We start from the raw sequence: 22,183 nt of genomic DNA, 5'->3' as shown, positions 1-22,183 counted from the left end.
TCAGGTACGTTCAATCAGATCAATCTCGATGCAGCACACTTTCTCTCCGAAAATAATGTGGCGCCGTAGCTCGCGAGGTTGGCTACAAGCGAACATGTGTTGCAAGGACTCGCCTGAGCGCAATGCACGTGTACTCGTGTCACCGAAAGCTCTGTGCGGCTGTACCACGTCTTACACCTCCGACGTGAGAGATCATCTCTCTCGATTGCTATTGACCAAGGTAGCTGGTAGTCAGATCGCAGAGCACATGCAGTACGTCTCTCTGCAGAGATGAAAGTTTCCAAGCTCACGAGGCCGGTCGCGGACCAAATTGTGCTGCCTGCTACCAAAGCAACATTTACCAGGCGCGCCGACGCCCACAGCCGGCTGGTCCGCTTGTCTCTATTCAAGTTGCCGTCCCTCCACAGGTGTCGTCCCCACATCTCGACTTTCCTCCACCAACCACGCCAACACACAGCCCTAATCAGGAAGCTACGAACTTTCATTCTACTCAAAATGGACTACACGAACTCAGCCTGGACGGAAGCGGAAATAACCTCAGCAACCACCATAGCCGAATGGACTTTCTTCTTCGGCATGAATGGATGCGCCATGCTTGCTACCGTCCTCCCGGAAAAAGCTGTGCTGCCTACTATCGAAGAAACATAGTAATCACCAGGCGCGGCCTCGCTCACAGCCGGCTGGCACGCTTGCCTTTGGTGCAACTTGCCGCATCTCTCCAGCTATCGCCCTCTGGCACTTCGATCTCTCTCAACTCGCCACGCGAGCCCACGGTGCCTACAAACCCCCGTTCTCATTCGATCGACTAGACGGACTCAATCTGGACGAAAGCCGAGATAACCTCAACAAGCGCCATAGCCGGATGGAGTTCTCTTTTGGATATCAGGAGACACGTGTGCTCGTGTATCCAGCAGCACTGTGTGGCTGTATCGTGCCTCACTCTTCCGACCTACAGGAGATCATTTCTTCCGCTTGTTATTAACAAAGGTAGCCGGTAGCGGATTCGCAGAGCCCATACAGTGCATATCTCTGCAGACATGAAAGTTTCCAAGCTTGCGAGAGCGCTGGCAGGTGACGTGCAGCACTGAAAGTGAGAAGTCGCATCCCACACGGATTAAGCAGGCGTCCACCACATCTCTTGCCATAACTGCGTGTCAGATATTGCGCAGCAAGAGCTTTTCACGTGGAGATGTTGTTTATCTTGCTGTTTGATCTCGTGCTCTGCTTTGATCCTCACCCACACCCTATTATTCGCTCGCTTCTGGAATTCGCTCGCTACCTACGCTCGCTTTACGGAATATCCTCTAAAAGCATCCTCATCATGGCCTCAGAGACATAGTGGGTACTCTGTTCCGTGGTCTGGATGGCTTTCTCTTTCCTCGTCCGTTACTTCTACTTCGACCAACGACGGTCGCTACATAACTGGGTGATCACCAGACTCGGCGTTGCACCTGAACGCTCCGAGACCGTCGTCAGTCTCTTCTGGTCCGCAGCGGGATTCTTTCTCGTGACGTTTCCTCGCTGGATCGCTCACTTGATGTCAAGATCCCGTCCAGAGAACTGGGAACCCTGACCTGCTCAACCAGGTTGCTTTCAACAAGCCTGTCCTCGGACAGTGGGGAATGGTGCGAAGTAGGACGGACTGACAACCTGAGTCCCTGCCCCGTTCGTACGACGGGGTAGGATCCCGACTCAGACTCGACAAGCCCTTTGGCGCAGCACGGTGCGCCAGCCCGGAACCCCGATAAATGGACGGCCTCTGCGTGGCATCGGGGATCAACGTGTCCGCCTCTGGCTCACGGCCAACGTCCGCCATCTCTTGGCATCTAGACCGATCTATCAGCCATCTATCGCCATCTACCGCCATCTACCGCCCTCTACCGCCATCTACTGCCATCTATCGCTATACGATATCATCTCTCATAAGAGGCCATCTCTGACGTTATCCACCAGCATCTCTGCGTTCGCAGCCACCACGACGGAGTGTTCTATCTGACAGGCTGTTCGCGTCATAGCGATGGGGGTTGCTACAATATATGACGGGCAGGATACCACCATGACATCAAAACGCGCGATGCGATCTATGGACACCGTTCCAGGATAAGCAATGCAATCGCGCGCAGTACATCGCGGCGGTCCACGGTCGGATCCAGCTTCTTTTAGTGGTGGCAGTTGACCATCTGATCGTATGTTCAATAGCCCAGGATGACCATGCAGCGGACTAATACCGAAGTAGGAAGGCTCCGCATAGGAATTCTTGTATCAGAATGCATCGACGCAACGCGGCCCAATCTGCTCCATTCCAGATCTCGCGCAAGCCAAATGACTGCTAAGCTCTCCCGAAGGCTACATATCGCGGCCACTGTTTCGCAATGATGGCGCTCGATCGAGCACATTGGACTTGAAGCATCTGGTTGACTGCGAATATTCGGCAACACAGGTAGATGGTTGCAACCTTGTTCAGGCAACGAGGCATACGCGCTTTTTGTGCCAGACGGATTGACTTCACTAGAAGGACAAGTTAGCTGGGTGTGCCGGTTGACTGCCATCACACTCAATTGCACCCACTGGCCTTGGAACACAGCACAGATACTCTGATCGACTGGAACTGATCGATCGCGATCGTTGGCATCACTGGGCTGGACGAATCAACTCACTCTTGTTGGCCTTAGTCTCCTTGACTGTGAGACAGAGCTTTGTGCCTTCGACATATCCACGCATGGCTCAATTGCCGCTGTAATGTGGCCTTCTGCCAAATATTCCTGTAACGGTACAACGGGTCTGCACCGGCGCCTCCGGGATCTGACCAAAGGCATGACGGCACAAGTCTCACCGCACATCAGAGCACGGTCTTCCTCGACAGCCTACCAAGAAGGCCACTTACTCTGTTATGCTGCTCAGCATAAAAGTCGTGCATGGAAGTACCGAGTGTGAATCGACATGAATTCCAGCTCACCGAAATCTCAGGGAGGTGGCAAGGCGCACATCAGAAGATCGCCAAGTTCACGTTCAATCCACGACGACTCACGAGCTTTGAGCTCGTCGATCTGCCGGTGAATCACGCAGCTCATATCGCTCAGCAGGTTTGATCAATCTCCTCACGATGGGGCGCATCGTAGGTCAACGATTGATCTCGCTACATATGCCGGCTGGCAGACCATTTCGCCGGGTGCACGCATCTGCGCTGTCGGTACCTTTCCCCAGAAGCTCAGTAGCTGCCTGGTACCAAAGCAACATTGTGGTTCCCAAGCGCGCCGCTGCCCGGGATCGGCTGACCCACTTATCTTGTTATTTAAGCTGCCATCTCAGTATTCCAGCTCCCGCCCTTTCACACCTCGACTGTTCCCCGCCGACCACGCCAATACAAAGCGCCGATTAGAAAGGTACAAACCTTCACTTTGCTCGAGATGGACAACATGAACTCAACCTGGACGGAAGCCGAGATAACCTTAGCAACCACCATAGCCGAATGGACTTTCTTCTTCGGTACCATGGGCTGCATCATGGCGGCCATCTTCATAGCCACGCACATACTAGAACGGGCACCTGCATTCTTGAGTCTCCCAGGCCATGGCATAGGCTCGATCAAAGGGTTCGTGCTGCTCTGGTTCTGGCCTATCATCATCCTTGGTATGCTTTCGCCGATCCTCATGGCGCACATCATACACAACGGAGTCCATGTTGCCGGCCTAACGCTGGTCCCACAAATCTTGCCCAGTACCTGCGAGCAAGCACAACAATTTCATCCTTTCGATATGGCTACTTCGTGGCCATGTGAGAAAGATGAACTAATCGGTATGTGGCGTTCAGGAGCGCTTCGCTACGACAATGTTGTTCAGGACGGTCGAATGCAGAACCTCGTTCTGCGATTTTTGGTTGCTTATTTGTCGTTGATGTTCATCATGTACATCATCGCAGCTGTGTGGGATCTGTGCCGGCCTCTCGGGCCACAACGTCAGTTGGTGCCGCCAATGCGTTCGACACAAGGAGACTGCGAGAAGAACGGACGGCCGATGATTTTGTGACGCAGAGCACGAAAATCATACGCAGTACGACAGCTGTGTCAGACCCTTCGTGTGAGGACCAGACACATCGCATGGCACCTCCATGTCTAGTGACTAAGCATGCATGCGAGCAACGGAAGACGCCTAACGGCGGAGCACACGTTCGAGCATCCTTTAGACTCTCTTCATGAGCTTCCAGCAGGTCTCTACCTCGACAAATCTCGCCCTTGGTGCGCAACCGCACACGAAGACGCCAGTCTGCTGATTCTGCCATTCGATGTCGGCGGTCAGGATGGTCACGCAATGTACAATGACCACCTGAAAGCCAGACGCCTTTCGAAAACAGATCTTTACCAAACGAGCATCAACCCATTGATTCCTGGACATCGAACGCAGCTGCATTTGATACTCGAAAGCTGGAGGCAAATGATCGTGGAAGGACACTGGGCAGTAGATGAGCAAGGCGTCAGTGGTGCGATCGAGAAATTTCGGGAAGTCGATGAGAGCGCAGAGATGGCGAGGAGGTACACAGCAGCATTACATTGGTGAGATGCCACATCCACGAAATTACCCGCTCAAATGGTGGCATATCATTTGCCCACATCCACAGCATTTCTGGAGACACAATCTTCGAAAATTTCCCTCTCAAACACACCCAACTCATCTTCCAGCAGGATCAACCCAGCAAATTGGGGGTCCTTTCCAATATACCTCCACATCGCCTTCCCTGGTTCTGCATTCTCATCAACAAGTTCATATTCCTCCTCTGCAAGCCCCTTGGGCTCATACTTGACGACTTCATTCTTCTCATCCATTCCTCCGGTTTTCTTCCTCGAGCGCACAGCAACATGGATCCGCTCGTTTGTATTCTGCAAGGGCTCTTCCTGTCTTTCTTTCAACGTCTTTTTATCCAGCACATGGTATCTGCCGGGAGATCTCGACACCAAACCCATGAGGGCTTGAATTCCTTTTCCTTTGTTTTTCAGCTGCCCCGCGGCCCAGACGAGGCCTTTGGCTGGGACTTTCGCTTGCCGAAGATATTGTTGGTTCTTCTCGTGTTGCTTCCGGACATATCCTGGGGTGAAATCGATGAATGGCGACAAATTGTCCATCATCCAGGCCAGCGACAGGTTTGATAGGGAAGTCTCCTCATACCCACCCCCAATGCCAGTATGCGCACCGGGCAGCCATATTTGTTTCAATGTAGAGTTGACACCAGGAACTTTTTGCCAGAGCGCGGGACGGTAAGCGCTTCGAGCTTCGTCCAGAGCGAGAGCTTGGAAGGCGTTCTCAATGTTGGGGTCGAGATCTGTGTTATAGAAGCGGTATTCCCGGAGCACATGAGGGAGACCAAGACGTTGGAAGACAGGATTAACTGGAATGCCAAGCGATCCGACTGTATCGAAGACACCAATGGCTTTGATGGGCACTTCCTGGGAGCTGATATAGCCGATCTTGATCAGAGCTTCACGATACTTCTTGATATATGCTTTCGTGTCCTCGGGACCGGTCTTCATCTCGAATGTGGGTTCATCTTTTCCGAGAAGGGTCGTATAACCTTCCGCGCCGCAATTCTCCCAGTCTTCGAACACGTCGACCAGGTGATCGAGGCCATCTGTATTCAGCACTCCGAGGTCGCAGATTAGACCCCCGACCGATCGTGCGGTGAACGCGCCTCGAGAGAATCCGATCAGGATGATCTCGTCCCCATGCAAATAATTATTTGCTATGAAGGAGTACGCTTCGCGGATGTTCGCTGCCAATCCCAGGCCCAAAGCACCACCAACGACACGTCCGAACAGGTTCCCTTCAGAACCTACACCAGGCTGGTAGTACACAACCTGTTGCTGGCCCTTCTGGTTTACACTTTCGATCGCTCGCGCAATCCTTGTCACATTCGTCAAGACTTGTTCTTCACCTCTCCAGATCCAGGACAGCCCCGTCCCTCCTAGAATGCCTGAATCGGAATTCTTCCAGCTCCCGTCGCATGCTACGATCAACTTCTTGGGTACGTAGCCAGGAGGAGGTCCAGAAGTGGTCAGGTTAGCAGCTGCCATGTCGTCCATTCAAGCTCCGGGCTGGACTGGGATGTGCCATGTTAGCGAGAACAGGGTGCTCCTGAGGAGAGGACGCGACCGCTCTGCCCAGCAGCCACAAGAAATGACGCGCGCCCAGCGGGCGTCGACTGGCGATCGACAAAGACGTGCATTGTGCTCGCTGCGGTGGTTGGCCCGTTTCGCGCTGAGGCTGTGATGTGTTCTTCGACCGGCATGTCTGCAGCCATTACTCGATGCGATGGACGAGATGAGGATGGAGATGAAGTGTGGAGCTGAGGTTGGTACAGGTGAAACATGGGAGACGAGTGCTGGGCGCGCCAAGTCTTTCCTCACCACAGCAGCCACGAACCGCTCATCACACCTTCCCGCAAACCTCTCCTCGCTCCATCCCGCATCTGTGAGCGCGCCTCGCCCCATGAATCACGTTCGTTCAATACCGTCGAGCAGTCCGGCGACGACTAGCAACAGCCTTCGCTACCAGCATATGACCACGCCTCCGCCAGCAAGCCACGACAAGCAGTTCGGCAAGAATCACCGTGGCTGTGATACGTGAAGGCAGCTGTCCGCGTCCATCTCACTGTCAGATCAGCTGATATCGCTATTGGCGCAGAGATCAGCCTGTCGAGACTGCCTCCTGCTGGGAGTGCTAGCGCAGGTCCCCGCCCTCAAAGCACTTTGCATGCTCGAACGGCTCTCTTTGCCCTGGAAGTGGTTGACGAGCTTGGCGAGGTGGCATGCCGCTATCGACAGTCCAGGACGCAAGAGGCGAGATCGCGCCGCCGAGCCGCTGTACGCCGACCTCGTGGCCTTGATTGCTCGTTCGACCTGCTCTGGAGAAAGCTAGAAACAAGCACTGTTTGGGCCGGACTGGCTCTAGGGCTACACACCCCGGCCAGTCATATTCCCGTATCGACATGTCGTGGGGTGATGATGCGGAACCGTTTTCACTTCCCCGCCAGAGTCGGCGCGACCGAGACATGGAGAAATCCTCCGACGACGACACGTGCTGCCACATCACTACATCGACCCACTCACACTATCAAAAGAAATCGTTTCGGCTCAATCGGCATCTTTGACGTGATAGGCCAGACATCTTACAGCCTTCTGCAGACAGCCTACCAACCACGCCAGCATCACGAACAATGTATTTGCTCGGCCAGCCTGGCTGTCAGCAAATGTGTTACATTGGCAGAAGCTCGTTAGTATATTGCCCCCACTATGGTCTTGCTCACGAGCTCTACTCCGCCTGATCACGCACTTTTGAAAGTGGCTCTTTGTTGGGCTTCCCTATTCATGAGAATACGCCCATCATCTGACTCGTTGCTACACTAATTCCCACTAATAATCTCGTTCCCACATGGCCGCCAGCATCGCCCTTGCATGATCTCGCGCCTTCCACCCTACGCTTTACACGCCTCATTTCCTCAGCGTAGCGCAGAGCTGACTCCATTAGGGCCGAGCTTCAGCGATCTCTCCACACCATGACGAATGGAGAGGCATACCCTGCATACTCAAAGTTAATGGCCAGGCTTCGTCAGATACGTGCGGATGATCTTACCCGGCACTCCGACGCTTTTCGCATCGTTCCAGGCCATTCCTGAGATCAAAGCACCCTAGATGTTCGCCTGCCGAGGCAGCAAACTACTGCAGACTCTTACGATGCGCCACAGGAGTGGTTCTGCTTCACAACCTTCTCGATTTTGGAGGCTGATTCTAGGCCACCCATGATCCTTACGGCAACGAAAGCGATCTAAGCCCTCGCGCACTGTATCTTATCGGTGCTGGCCGGCACGTGTGGTGTTTGGAAAGCACTTACACACGATACAAATAAACGTCTGGGTCTCCTACACGATATTCTTTATCAAAAAGCTCAACAAGACTGGTGGCAGCTGTTCAACTACAGAAAGCATGTTCGCCCTCTATTTTGCCTTAATCGTTGCATTCAGTGGTTCAGTACTGGCCTCACCCCTCGAAATCCGACAATCGACCGCATCTGCAATATGCTCCAATTACAATGGCACCTACAAACTCACGCGCTTGACTGCTCCAGCTAAAGGTTTGGGGACTCAGCCATCTGGGTCTACTCTATGGAATCTGTCCCTGAACGATACAACCGCCGCCTACAGACAAAGCGTTACTGGATTTGGAGCTGCCATAACAGATGCGACAGTGGTCAACTGGAACAGACTATCAAGCAGTCAGCAGACTTCTCTGATGAACATATTGATGACCTCAAGCCCTTCAAACTCGGCAAATTTCAGCTTGATGCGTCATACCATAGGGTCCTCTGATCTTTCCGCAACGGCTTATACATACGATGACAACAATGGCAACCCGGATCCGCAATTGACGAATTTTGCTCTTGGCCCTAATGGAACCGCAATGGCGTCTTTATTGGCCAAAATGAGAACTGCTGCACCTCGCATGACACTTCTTGGGTCATCATGGTCCGCTCCAGGCTGGATGAAAAGAAATGGAGTTCTTACCGGTAACGCAAACAACAACAATCTGCAATACACTTATCTTAATTCGACTGAGACCGATTATTAATACGCCTTTGCACAGTACTTTGTCAAGTACGTTCAGGCATATGCACGAGCTGGTGCTCCTGTGAACGCCATCACCCTCCAGAACGAGCCACTGAACTCTGTTGCTGAGTTCCCAACCATGTATGTTTACGACTATGAGAACGCTTTACTGGTCAAGAATCGTCTCGGGCCTGCTTTCGCGCAAGCAGGTTTGTCTACTCAGATCTGGGCATATGATCACAATCGTAAGTAATGACGAGGACAGCGCAACACAAACGGCCTCCACTAACGACGCCGCGCAAATTTCAGTCGACCAACCATCATACCCACAAACAATCCTCGACAATGCCGGCACATACACCAGCACCGTCGCTTGGCACTGCTACTCTACCGCGCCATGGAGTACCATGTCCGACTTCCGCAACTCAAACCCAAATGTAACACAATACATGACCGAATGCTGGACGCCTGCCTCCCAGCCCTGGTGGAACGCAGCGGCCTTCACACTGGGCCCTTTGCAGAATTGGGGATCTGGCTCTATTGCCTGGGGCCTTGCCACAGACATAAACAATGGTCCGTACATCGAAGGAGGCTGCGATCAATGCCAAGGTCTCGTTACGGTGAACAACGATGGGACATACACGCTCAATACGGCGTACTATATGATGGCACAGTTTAGCCGATATATGCCTAAGGGAGCGAGAGTGGTACTGGTCAGTGGCGGTGGCTCGAACTCGAATGGCCAGATGGTGCAGGCTGTTGGCACTGTCAATCCCGATGGGACGAGGACGGTGGTAATTTTGAGTACGGTTACAAACGCGGTGTTTTTGCGCTTAACTATGAGTAGTACTGGACAGGTTTGGAGTGGAATGGTGCCGGCGCAGAGCGTGGTGACTTGGGTCCTGCCGAGATCGTAACGGAGCTGGTGTACATTTGACATTCAAGGGGTGGCTTTGAAAACAAGCTGTAAGCTTCACGAAGTAGAGAGGACGACGGGATCCTATTCAACGCAATATCATTTCATTTACCATACTTCCATGTTGACAAACAATAGGCCTCGATTGACACAGGATCTCTGAGCCCCACCTCCCACCGGCGTCCCCGACGCAGAACTTCCCGATCTTCGCGGCTCGAGATGCTCTGCCGCTCCAACAGGTACATTGCGCTCCACGCCTCGACTCTCAACCTCATGCACGACTCATCCAACCTCGAATCCCACGCCTGAGTAACAACCCCTTCGATCTCCTCCCTCAAACCTTCTTAACCTTCCACTCCCCTCTTCCCCTCCCCTTCTCCAAAACATACCCCTTTCCCATTTCCGCCTCCGGTCCAGACTCTTCCGTGATATTCAAGATCCTCTCGCAGACTTTGCAGTAGAATTTCTTGCCCTTCGGTGGTAATCCCCAGACGACAGTCATTTCTTTTGGGAAACAGGTGGTGTGGTGGTAACGGAGAGGAGCTTTGCCCTTTTTGGGTTCGCAGTAGACGACGCAGGAGAGCAGCGTGGTGGTGCATTCTTTGTAGGGACCGTCGTGACCGATGGCGCAGAAGAGCTGGTGGGGAAATGTTAGTTTAGTGGTTGGGAGGGGATGCGGGGGAGGGATTGGAGGACGGACTTTGCACATTGTGGTTGTGAAGCGGGGTCTGCTTGAGTTTGGAGTGGAATGTTGATGGATGTCCAGAGGCTTTCGAGACTTTGTATGCTCAAAATGAGTCGCAGATGTGGCGGACATGAGCAGCTTTAATGTGCTGGTGCATGTGCCCTCTGAGCAGCAAGGCAAACAATTTTTTGCGACCACGTTGCACGTGCTGATGGCATTGTGCAGTGGTGAATGTGGTAGAGAGCATTCAGACAATAGCATGTGATGAAGTAGTCAGTCCTGTTTGAAGCTGGCTTTCAACCCATTGGCAGCCCGATAGAGTGTCCCAAACCACGGTCTGCGTAGCGGAACGACTGCGCTTGAATAGGTGAAGGTTGTTGGAGCAGGTATGTCGACCTTTTCGACGTGTACAGATTCGTGACTGCACCTTGACGCTACAAGTGGAGTATGGTTTTTCATTGTACAAGCTGAACTTCTTGGTTGCGATCTTGAGTGCAGAGGACTTTTGGCACATTGAAGCTTTAGAATTGATGGAGTGAAGTCGGGATTTCCCGCTTACACGGCAAGCGCGTCCTACAGCGAGAGGCCCACGAGTGTTGGACGTATCAGGGCAGGGGTTGAAGCCTCGCGATATTTTCTTTCAGACCAGGCTTCGCATCCATTATGGTCGCAAGAGTTGTACGGTGGGAGTCGGACGTCCGGTGATATCAGTGTATCCAACCAAAGGCAATCACTGGAAACGATGTACGGCCTGCAGTGTCAGTCACATCGCAAGGTGATCGGAAGAGGATGCAGATGTAAGTGGACGGCACTCGAAGAGGAAGGTGCTCTGTCCCTTATCTGGTTGTTCATCGCTGAGTGCTAAATATGCTCGCGATCTGAGATCTGTTTTGTATCAGTTTGGAAGTGAGACAGTCGTAAAGTCTCGTCAACCTCATCCCCTGTTCCACGGATCTGGCGCCGGTGCACGATGTTCCTGCACGTGGCAGCAGATGTCATGCCATCACGCGCGGCTGCTGCAGAAAGCGCAAGCGAAGCACAGTGTACGCTTAGGCGAGCGCAGCCACCATCTCATCACCATCTCCAGACAATCAATATGTGCCGCCCACTGCTAAGAGTCTTCCACTTGGCATCTGGCAAAGATGGCGGGCACGCCTGCTTGGTCAATATATCTGCTTCCTTTCCCGCCACTGCCATAACGATCAAGCCTCCCACGCGACGACCTATGGACCGAGACGACGACCTGTTTCGCCCTGCATCCGACTACGTGCCGATACCGTAGTGCCCGAGACTCAGAGGGCATTGCTGCAGGCGAATCGCTCGCGCGGCATGTTACCGGATCAACATGGGCACTGAGTTCCACATTCATGCTTCCACTATTGGAAGGATGCAGTCCACCAGTCGCGAGATACGCGTACAATTATCGCACCGCTGCATCCAGATGGTGGCATCGCGTGATCGTCTCGTGCGAGCTGGTGCGCAACATGGTGTGCCATCACGAGGAAGTATATGTTTGTCGGTGAGGGACTGACTATTGATTTTGTGCTCGTTCAGCGGCCCCTGTGGACATGCATATCGCTGACGCATTTTGTAGAACCAGCCACATCGAATCGGAGTGGAGGTCCGATGAAACTGTGGGTTGGACAGGGGTGTGAGCCTCGCCGTGGACGCGCCGTAGATCTCTTCGATGAACTGCGAAATCCACTATCCAGCCTTTCCACACAACATAGGATTCGCCGAGGTGAACAAACGGAAGACTTGAAACCGATTGACAGTATCGCAGCACCGGATGGCCAGCGGTGAACCGATATGCACTGGTAGTGCTCTCGCGGATTCGTCGACTTTGGCTTGCCATCCTGGCTCGGCGACAGGCATCATACAGCCACATCCGGCCCGACAAGCGCTCGTGTAGCACTCTATCCTACACCTCTCCTTACTCTCAATCCCGGCAGCGACATGCGCAAGATCTCGAGAATGACTGCACGCAGCACGGCACAGCGCGAGAAGCGAAATTTCTTGGTCCGACAATGGCAACTACCCGTCACACAGGACTTCTATCTTGAGCGCCCCTCCTCGCGCACATCCGTGTCACATTTCCATGGCAGAACAACCGAGTGGAGCAATGGCCAAGGAGCCATTGTGGATTATCGCCACCACGGATTTTCCTGATACGTGCGTGCTCGACCACAGTCTCCACAGCTTAAAAAGATTGATTGAATACATAGTCCGCCTCCTGGCATGACATGGCAAACACTGCTTGTCCACGTACCTTCACCTATGCGTGATCCCTTTCGTTAATAAATTTTTCATACATTCACTAGACACAGGCGACAGCACAATCGCCATTCACGCGCTCTCAAGTGCGCAGTACTAATATTCTCATTAAGACTCTGCCCTCGTTTTGTAACCACTGCAGCCACCATGAGGTTACACTACGCGATCTTTAATTTTCTGGCTCTGGCCGCTGCCTCGGTCATTCCAGTCGAGCGGTTACACGAACCCGGAATCGCACAGCACGCGACGCCATTCACATCTGAGAGACTTGTCTCTCGCCAAAGCAGGGACATTAGGCGACGACAGACAGCAAGTGTTCAGGTCACATTCAACCAACTTGCCCAGACTGCTTGGGGCGAGTCAGTACAGGTCGTTGGATCCATCGCTCAACTTGGCAACTGGGATACGAGCAACGGCGTGTCACTTAGTGCTTCGCAGTACACAAACGATAGACCTCTGTGGTCAGGTACCGTCAGCATTCCAGCAGGCACAAGTTTCAGCTACAAGTATATCAAAATCGGCACTGACGGCACGGTTACTTGGGAAGCGGATCCAGACCATTCTTTCACCGTACCCACCAATGGTGGTAGCGCAAGCGTGTCGGACACATGGCAGTCTAATACACCGTCAGCGACTACTGTGATTCGAGCTCCGACGAGCACTGCGGCGACAACCAGCAACGCGCCGACAGCAACATGCACGAATGGACCCAACTCGAGGGGCTGCTGGAGTGGCGGCTTCGACATTGACACCGATTTCGACCAGGACTGGCCAGAGACTGGTCGAACTGTGTCATACGACTTCACAATCACCAACACTACCATGTCTCCCGACGGCTTCGAGCGTTTGGTCTATGCTATCAACGGACAATATCCAGGACCAACCATCTACGCAAACTGGGGCGACACAATTCAAGTCACTGTTCACAACGAACTTCCGAATAACGGAACTTCGATTCATTGGCATGGGTTGCGCATGTGGCACAACAATGGCCAAGACGGCGTTCCAGGTGTCACCGAGTGTCCCATAGTCCCTGGAGGCAGCAAAACTTACACGTTCATTGCGACTCAATACGGAACGAGCTGGTACCATTCTCATTTCAGCAACCAGTATGGTGATGGTATCCTTGGACCTATCGTCGTGTATGGACCCGCAACGGCAGATTACGACGAGGATCTTGGCCCCCTTCCCATCACTGATTGGTACTACCCTACTGTCGGCACAACTTCCTTCCTCGCGAGACATCGAAACTCCTTGGCACCTACTGCAGACAATGGTCTCATAAACGGCACAATGACATCCAACTCGGGAGGATCATACGCGCGGACGATTCTCAAAGCCGGCAGGCGCCACCGTCTTCGTCTCATCAACACTGGTGTCGACAACCACTTCACTTTCTCTCTGGACGGCCACACCATGACTGTGATCGCTGCTGACTTCGTCCCTCTTGTGCCTTACAACGCTACAAGTGTCTTTCTGGGCATTGGACAACGATACGATGTGATTATAACCGCCGACCAAAGCCCGGGAAGCTACTGGTTCCGCGCTGACTCTCAGGACACCGCCGGCTGCGGCTCCAACTTCAATAACGGCAACATTCGCTCCATCTTCTCATACGAAGGCCACGAGAACGAGACTCCAATTAGCACAGCACACAACTACGCTCAACGTTGCACAGATGAAAGCGGGCTCGTTCCTTACTGGAACTCTTACGTCCCTGCGAACGACATTCCCACATTTGAGACTCTCGCCACCGCAATCAACCAGTCCACTGACGCCAACGGCCTTCTTACCATCTTCTGGCAAGTCAATGGCACACCTCTCCGCGTCGACTGGTCGCAACCAACTCTTGATGAGATTCAAAACGATCGCTCTTTCTCCAACTGGCCTGATCGCGCTAATGCCATTTCTCTTCCAAACGCCAATCGCTGGACATACTGGGTGATCACCGAAGCGCCTGGCTCTCCGTTTACAGTCAACATCCCGCATCCAATTCATCTTCACGGCCACGACTTCTACGTCTTGGGAGCTGGAGAAAGTGCTTGGACAAATGCCGACAGACAGAATCTGAACTATGAGAACCCCATGAGGAGAGATGTTGCCATGCTGCCAACGAATGGCTGGTTGGCGATTGCTTTTGAGACGAACAACCCTGGAGCGTGGTTGCTGCATTGTCATATTGTAAGCCTGATTCCTCCAATCACCATTTTCAGTTCCAATGCTAACAATAATCTTCTTGCAGGCTTGGCACGCAGACGACGGTTTCGCAGTTCAATTCATTGAGAGCCAGCAAACAATGTTGGACATCGACCCACTACCCGCGGACTTCAACCAACAATGTAATACTTGGAGAGACTACTATCCGGAGCAAGCGGAGTACTTGCAGACTGATTCAGGAATCTGAGGAAGAACAACAGAATGTCCTGTGAAGATGAATCTAATGTGTAATAATGTACATAATGAATGAATGACGGAACATTGCAACGAGAAAGTTGCTGCTCGCGAATCAGGGAGAAAAAGCATACGGTTCCTTCTCAAGCACTGAGGATTGATCTCACTACGAATGTGTCTTGCCCCTGTGATCATCACTTTCGTCACCAGAGATTGCCGAATGAGAGAATAGTAGAGAGCCAGGACTTCCGCTGCGTTTGTTTTTCTTTCCTTTTTTTGTTTGGCTCTCCGCTCCCAAACCGATCCCTCCTAACAATTTCCTCTTCCAATACGATCGAGCCATCTGCTAATCCTGAGATGCATTTTCAAGAAGCCTCAGTCTTGATCGAAGTCTCGACTCCAGCTCCGGCGTTCTCTCCATCGGCCCTACTGGGCTTCAACCGTTTATTGCAATTTACACAGCGGTCCCTACGACTGCGAGGTTTCCAATAGATGAGTATGGCAGGACAGACAAGGCAGTAGTAACACTTTGCACAGCTACTCTTGATCGTTAGTACCTCGCCAAGACAGTTGTTTGTTGCTGGGTTGATGAAAGATGACTTACCGATCAGAGAGTGTGGTTTCCCAGGTATGGTTTGTAGCCACTGTTTCCTTGCAGCGTGGACAGTAGGCTTGGTTGGATTTGTCGCATGGTTTGTCTGGTTCTTTGTTTGATGCCTCGTATTTCATGCTAGGTTAACATGTTAGTTTCTCGGCTCTTCAAGAGAACGGAATACATACGAAATTTCACGCTGGATGGGGTCATAGTGTTCGTTCGACGCGCGATAGACAGCCTCGTCACTCCTCCTGGTGTCGGGCCTGGGTGCTGAATCTTTCGTGTTGTCCTCCTCTACATTTTTAGTGGCCATGCTGGCCATTGTATCATGCGGTACTTTTGCAACCCTCGATATGAGAGGTGGTTAGAGTTCGCGGCAGCCTTCCTCACGTCGAACTTACATGTATTTCGACAGCGAGCTGAAGTGATAAAAGCTAGAGGCTGCGCTCACCCGTGTAACACCGAATCTTCACCGGTCGTCTTGGCTGCATCTTGGAGCCAGAAATTGGGGCTATGTAATTCAAGACACATATCCAAACCCTGGCCATGTAGCATCGAATCGTCGAAGATTGTTTGTTGTGTAGATCGAGAAGCAATCGTTCTGTCCCTAGCATAAAGACTAAGTATTAATGTGACCATATGTACTTGTGCGTTTCATCATTGATTCGTAATTGATCATCACTACTTGGTGGCAAGAGCATAATCACACCCCAGGCTGATACTTCGACGGAACCTTATCCTCGACATTGGGCTGAGCAACAACCACAGCAGGACCCTCGCGCGGTTTATACGCCAATTTCTTCTTACAGATAGAGCAATGATGATCGATCCGATCTTCAACCTCGTAGCAGAATACCAAAGGGCAAAAGACTATACATAACAGGAACTGTGCAAATCTGTCAAGAACAGTCACTCAGTCAGTGTGCTAGACGTGGCATTTCGTTCTGGACAAATAGTGAATGGGGAAAGCCTACTCGGAAGTATTGGAAGCAGGTTTGCGAGTTTCGGTTACGACGCTCTTCTTGCAGTACGGGCAATCGACCTGGGTTGGTTGTTCGTGGAGTTTGCTTAAGGGTGTTACGAGAACTGGTGAGATTTCGGTTCCTGGATATTGTGGAGGGAGGTATTCCATTCTGAGGCGAACATATCAGTTTACTTGGTCTGGCGGCCCTGTCCACGCTAATCAAGACACGTACGGAGGCCCGTGCTGGAATAGATGATGATCCTCATATGAGAGATGCGCAGCTTCGGGATTTGTTGGAGCGAGTGGGTCGATCCTGCCAGACAACTCGTAGTTATTTGTCGTAGCCATAGTAGTAACGATACTGCGTAATGCTTTCTACAAGCTTGAGACACTGATCGGTCTGAATACACTGCGGCCTGGTCGACAATGTCTTAGGCATCCTAGACGAACGTGCAAGCTTCGATATATACTCACAACATTCGATCGCGAACTTCACTTGACGGGGCAGTATGTCGAGGCTGTGTAACAGTTGTCATTGACCGCTTGGCTCAGCCGCATATGGGATGCAGATGGCTTGCCGATCTCATTGTAGCACTACCAGCGCCGATCTGTTCATGTAGAGCCTACAAGGCTGTCAAGCCGTGAGGCGTGTGTAATAAGGCTGTGAGGCGGCGGCTGTGAGGCGCCACAGGCTTGGCATACATGCCCAGGTCCATGGACACATTGGGAAATCCACAAGAGACTTTGAAGGAGCTCCATCATGCGCTGTCCCGCTCTGCATCGCTGCATCTCCCTATTTTTGGATCTCGACGTGGTGCTAAGGGTGTCATCCCATCAATGCCAAGAGAGAGCCATTTGCTCAGCCAGAGACAATGAGTGAGATGGTGTTTTGTGCCACAGCATGATTCAGTTCCTTCCAGCCTCGCATCAGGCTTTCTGTTGATACTTGGATGCGACTTGATTGGGCTCAGCTTTCGTTGCAGCGACGACTACGACAGTGCCCCCATGCGGTCTGTGCGTCAGACGGGTTTTGCAGACCGAACAGTGATGAGAAGTGTCCTCATCCGGTCTATAGCAGAGCAACAGCGGACAGCAAACAAGGCAAATAAGACATTCGGTCATACTGTCGGATTCCATCAGCTGCTGCAATCTCTTTGCAAGGTGGGATGTTTACCCAGTATCGCTCGAAGCAGACCTGTGAATTTCGGTTTGCACGACTTTCTCGCAATATGGACAATCGACTTGAGCTGGTCTGTCTCCCAATTTGCTTAAGGGCGTAACGAAGAGTGGTGGCGCCTCATGCACCGGTTCTTGTGATGGCTGGTATGGCATTCTAGGCCAACAGCATCAGCCTATGTTGTAATCACATAGTGACTTGGGTAGCAGCCGTGCGTACGGAGGTTCTCGCTGAATAAAATCATGGTTCTCAGATGCAATATGGGCAACCTCGGGCTTCTTCGTTGAACTGTAATTGGCGGCGGCGTGATTCTCGTCCATTAGCTCTGAATACGTGTGGTGTATTCTCCCACCACAAAGTGCAAGTTGGGGCGAAATGGCTAAGGAGTGTTTGAAAGCGAGTCCAGCATCTCAGATAAAGTCGCGGGCCTCGATTGACCAGTCTTGCGGCTGAGGTCATTTGTGTAACAGTCGACATTCACCGGTTGGCTCAGCCGCAACTCGGTTCCAAGTGTCTGGGAGCTATTTCATCTCGCTCGCTTGGAGAGTTGCTCGAATGCGCAGCACGTCCCTGTTTGATATCGAGCCATCTACACCACTGGACAACTCGCCGATGTGAGAGGCACCTGCTCGCGGTTGTAATGCGTCTGCTTAGAACCGGACCGTATCGACCAGGACAGTCGAAACTCGAGCTTATCGAGAAATGGGGACAAAACATTCCACCTTACGCGATCCTCTCCCACACATGGTTCAGCAATGCGGACGATGAAGTGCTATTCTGCGACGTGCGGGACGGTACTTACGAACACAAAAAAGCTTTTCCAAAGGTGCTCTCAGCCATGGAACGTGCCGTGCTCGATGGATATGGACATCTCTGGATCGATACCTGTTGCATTGACAAGACCAGCTCTGTAGAGCTGAGCGAAGCCATCAATTCCATGTACAAATATTATGAAGACGCAGAAATATGCTACGCTTTTCTTGCCGACGTATCGAGCTTGGGCGAAGATTTCGAAGCCTCAAGATGGTGGCGGCGCGGCTGGACACTCCAAGAACTTCTGGCTCCAAACAATGTCCAGTTCTTCTCCGCCGACTGGAACTTTCTGGGCAACAAGATGCAGCTCCAATCGCGTGTCTCTCAGATCTCCGGAATAGACGTTGATTATCTGGCAGGCACTCGGCCTATTCATCATGCAAGCATCGCGTCCCGAATGTTCTGGGCCTCCTTTCGGCAAACTACTCGAGAAGAGGATATCGCTTACTGTTTGATGGGTCTGTTCGGCGTCAACATGCCGATGTTGTACGGCGAAGGCGGAAGAAAATCGTTCCTCAGACTTCAAGAGGAGATCATGAAAATCAGCGAGGATCAGTCCATCTTCGCATGGATTCAGCCCGACAACGCCGAAGACACCTGCTGCGGCCTGTTAGCAAATAGTCCCCGAGACTTCAAACACACCGGCTCAACAATACCTTACAGCCAACTCGGAGAATATATCCCCTTTACAATGACCGCAAGGGGCCTTCATGCGACTCTCCCATTGACGCAGAAGGAGGACGGGATGTATTTCGCCGCATTGCAATGCCCAGTGCCAGGGAGAGGCTACAATGACTGGCTCGCCGTGTACCTCAAACGCCTTTCTGGCGGCTCCAATCTCTTCGCCAGAGTCAAAAGCGGAATCCTGGCATCCTGCTCGGAACTAGGAAAACCTGAAAGCATTTACGTGCGCCAGCATCACGATTCCACCACACAAAGAATCTTTCCATACCATTTCTTTCAGGTCTGCAAATTATCTTGCTGCGACACCGACAAATCTGAGCTTGCAGACTACCGGATGGTGGCGAGTTTACACTTACCAGAGGCCACTCGCTCCAACAACTTCCCTCGAGTGGCGCGCCAGCCTTGGAGTGATGTGCCTTTGGCTTACAAGATTGACAAATCGGCAGGCGCCATAACGACAGCGATTCTGTTCCAACGTCAATACGACTACGAGTCCTTCATACTTATATTGGGTTCGATATCCGAGGTCGAAATCGCGTTCGACGTGCTTGAAGGGGATGCCCTCGAGTCTCTGGAAACATTGCAATCCAAGTTTGCACCAAGGCGCATGGGTAGTCACGCAGAGCTCAAATTTCATTCTGTGCATGTCAGATCCGAAGAACGTGTACATAATGGCCAGAAGTTTCATTTTATCGAGATTGAGATCCGTCCAGTAGCTAAGCCAGAGACGATGGATGAGCTCTTGGCAGAAGCTGTCGGAACATTTGTCAATCCGCCAATGCGAATTAGAAGTGGCGGTATACGCGGGACGATGACGCGACTGAGGGAAGTACTGCATTGAGTACTGTGATTCGTAATTGAGAGGCGACTCCAGATCTTTCCCCCTTCCTCTGTTATTAGCACTTGGGCAGCGTGTTCGCCAGTGGATCTCCGACGTCATGGTATCTCCAGGTGTGACCAGATCTTTCTGCATGCGATGCCACTGAAATCAGTCCAGTTGCGCAGCCAGAGATCGTGAAAGGAGCTGTCGAGTCATTCGTTGCTGGCCCTACCCAACCAAAAGCAATCTATTGGAAAGGATGACGCCCATAGTGAGAAAGACTGCCTTGTTTTATGTCGGACTGTGAACGTGAGGGAAGCTTAGTTGTGTCCTTTCTCTACGTTCTCATCGCTTGCCCCCCCTGCTCGCCGATAAATCCTTCTGCCAAACCAGCTTCCCAGCTCCTCTCTTGTCGTGCACAAGATCAACATGACGGCAACAAAAGGGACCGTGATCCCTACATAGACTCCAAACAGCGCAGCGCCTTCGATGAAGACGAATTCCGAGACATTGAATATGGTCTGCGCTCGGGAATTAGCACATGTGTACAGATAAGTCGCATTTCCCGCTCCGTGCACGAAGCCCGCTTACAGCAATCAAACTCGCAGGCAGAAAAATCGAGCCCAACAGAGCAATGAACTTCATATCTTGGCTGTCGCGTTGCGAAGCTCGTGCGATGCGCGATTGCGGGCGGATGTCGCGTTGTTGGACCAAATTGTATAGCTACAGTTTCTGTCAATTAATGCATTCAGGAAAGTTTGAAGTACCGTGTATCAGAACTCGGCAGAATGGCCAGAGAGTGAGACCAACCATGTCAGAGACATTGTCGACTCGAGTATTGTGGTCCTGGTCGCGAGCCATGATGCTTTCTAATTGGATCCACGTAAGGGTAAACCACTCCTGGAGGTCTTCGTGTTGAGCGAAAGCATGATCGTAATCCTGTGCTCGCGCAGCGTGTGCTATCTGTGCCTGCATGAACTGCTTCGTATATTCAAATCCACTCTTAATCACTGTATGGAAACTTCGCCAGAAGTCATACCGTCCTTCGCGACTCCCCTGATCATGTCGACAGCTTTGAAGGAGCTCGAAGAGCTGTTTGAGTTCCTGCGAGAAGTGACGTTGCTCGAAAACCTCGGCGATGTTGGAGTCTGCTGAATAGGTATTGATTCGTGCCATAGTCTTTTCCAAAGTTTGCAAACGTGCTTTGATAGACTGCCGTCGTTCAGTGGCCATACGCAACACACTCGCGAACATGATGCAGGGTAACAGCATTGGATGCCAGCCGTATTCCTGGAAGTCACAAAGGTCATTGACCAATGTGTCAGCATCCACTCCATCTTGCAGGCTCCAGAATACTGAGGTACTCCTGGTATGAGAGTTGTGGGACAGCGCCATCGACCAATCTCCTTGCTTACTGAGGGAGTAGACTGTGAGTGCGAATCCCGTGGCACCTTCATCGCCGTCTTGAATTTCGTGCGACTGTGCTGTGGACAGATAGCCATTAGCCAGATGCAGATATGACGACGGCAAAGCCAGCCCGTCCCAGAGCGCAGTCATTGTACTGGGATTCTCGAACGGAAGCATATCTGCTTTTCCACTAGCGTGCTGAGGCCTGGATCGATGGAGCACGCATCGTAGGCTGAACGCCGCTGCGGGTGATATTGCAATGTTGGTTTCCTCGTGAAGATCAAAGGCAAAGATCTTGGGGAACAGCTGTTGTTCATGTGTAGGGAGTCTGGAGTACGACACTGCATGTGATGTTTCGCCCGCCTTTTACTTCTCAGCGTTATATCATAATGGTCGGTGATTGAATGTACCCTTCGCTTCCTAACAAGATGGTGTTCTGGTCTTTGGTACTCAAAGCGCCCTTCTCGAGCAGCAGCTGTCAGTAGCCTCTCACGAAGTTTAGCGGCGATGCTCGATGGGGATTCACGCGCTTTGTCCACGCGTTTCAAGGTCATGATGCCCTGAGACATGATCATATAGTTCTGTACCTACGCTCGATGCCATCCTGGTGTGCAACGACCTTCTCTCTCGCCTCGGCTAGAAAACTCGCCTGGCAAAACTCTCGAAGCGAGCTGTCGATCTCGGAGGAGGAGCGTATTTCATGTGCAAAATTAATATCCCAGTCACTGCTGTCAGTGCATGAAATCGTCTCCAATGGCTTTGCATGAAAAGCTGTGTTCGCAGGGTTCTGATCCTGGAGGCATCCACAGGAACATCATCACTGGGATTTTTCCACCTCAGGTAGAACCTGATCGATATCGATGAGATT

General features: G+C 52.0%; 8 protein-coding genes across 8 annotated transcripts; 5 read left to right on the top strand and 3 right to left on the bottom strand.

Moving 5' to 3' along the window:
• Window positions 1-3,407: 3,407 nt before the first annotated feature.
• CKM354_000680600 (uncharacterized protein) lies at window positions 3,408-4,553 on the top strand (the record flags this gene model as incomplete). Its single annotated transcript, XM_044802139.1, has 2 exons — window positions 3,408-3,795; window positions 4,183-4,553. The coding sequence occupies 2 exons, from the start codon at window positions 3,408-3,410 to the stop codon at window positions 4,551-4,553; spliced, it is 759 nt and encodes a 252-aa protein (XP_044658074.1).
• Window positions 4,554-4,594: 41 nt separating this feature from the next.
• Window positions 4,595-6,061, bottom strand: CKM354_000680500 (uncharacterized protein; the record flags this gene model as incomplete). Its single annotated transcript, XM_044802138.1, has 1 exon — window positions 4,595-6,061. One exon carries the CDS (start codon window positions 6,059-6,061, stop codon window positions 4,595-4,597), a length of 1,467 nt encoding a protein of 488 aa, XP_044658073.1.
• A 1,908-nt stretch (window positions 6,062-7,969) lies between these two features.
• Window positions 7,970-8,611, top strand: CKM354_000680400 (uncharacterized protein; the record flags this gene model as incomplete). The annotated part of the gene is made up of 1 exon (XM_044802137.1): window positions 7,970-8,611. One exon carries the CDS (start codon window positions 7,970-7,972, stop codon window positions 8,609-8,611), a length of 642 nt encoding a protein of 213 aa, XP_044658072.1.
• Window positions 8,612-8,728: 117 nt separating this feature from the next.
• CKM354_000680300 (uncharacterized protein) lies at window positions 8,729-9,506 on the top strand (the record flags this gene model as incomplete). Its single annotated transcript, XM_044802136.1, has 2 exons — window positions 8,729-8,834; window positions 8,899-9,506. 2 exons carry the CDS (start codon window positions 8,729-8,731, stop codon window positions 9,504-9,506), a joined length of 714 nt encoding a protein of 237 aa, XP_044658071.1.
• A 333-nt stretch (window positions 9,507-9,839) lies between these two features.
• On the bottom strand, window positions 9,840-10,214 carry CKM354_000680200 (uncharacterized protein; the record flags this gene model as incomplete). The annotated part of the gene is made up of 1 exon (XM_044802135.1): window positions 9,840-10,214. The coding sequence occupies one exon, from the start codon at window positions 10,212-10,214 to the stop codon at window positions 9,840-9,842; it is 375 nt and encodes a 124-aa protein (XP_044658070.1).
• Window positions 10,215-12,611: 2,397 nt separating this feature from the next.
• Window positions 12,612-14,868, top strand: CKM354_000680100 (uncharacterized protein; the record flags this gene model as incomplete). Its single annotated transcript, XM_044802134.1, has 2 exons — window positions 12,612-14,645; window positions 14,707-14,868. 2 exons carry the CDS (start codon window positions 12,612-12,614, stop codon window positions 14,866-14,868), a joined length of 2,196 nt encoding a protein of 731 aa, XP_044658069.1.
• Window positions 14,869-18,231: 3,363 nt separating this feature from the next.
• On the top strand, window positions 18,232-19,929 carry CKM354_000680000 (uncharacterized protein; the record flags this gene model as incomplete). The annotated part of the gene is made up of 1 exon (XM_044802133.1): window positions 18,232-19,929. The coding sequence occupies one exon, from the start codon at window positions 18,232-18,234 to the stop codon at window positions 19,927-19,929; it is 1,698 nt and encodes a 565-aa protein (XP_044658068.1).
• Window positions 19,930-20,228: 299 nt separating this feature from the next.
• Window positions 20,229-21,869, bottom strand: CKM354_000679900 (uncharacterized protein; the record flags this gene model as incomplete). The annotated part of the gene is made up of 4 exons (XM_044802132.1): window positions 20,229-20,429; window positions 20,500-20,631; window positions 20,719-21,678; window positions 21,726-21,869. 4 exons carry the CDS (start codon window positions 21,867-21,869, stop codon window positions 20,229-20,231), a joined length of 1,437 nt encoding a protein of 478 aa, XP_044658067.1.
• Between the last annotated feature and the right edge of the window lie 314 nt (window positions 21,870-22,183).

This window comes from Cercospora kikuchii (genome assembly GCF_019650295.1).
Source record: "Cercospora kikuchii DNA, contig_00004, whole genome shotgun sequence".
NCBI classification, from domain to species: Eukaryota; Fungi; Ascomycota; class Dothideomycetes; order Mycosphaerellales; family Mycosphaerellaceae; genus Cercospora; species Cercospora kikuchii.
Note: the sequence above shows the minus strand (reverse complement) of the source record. Positions and strands in the feature narration are given on the sequence as shown.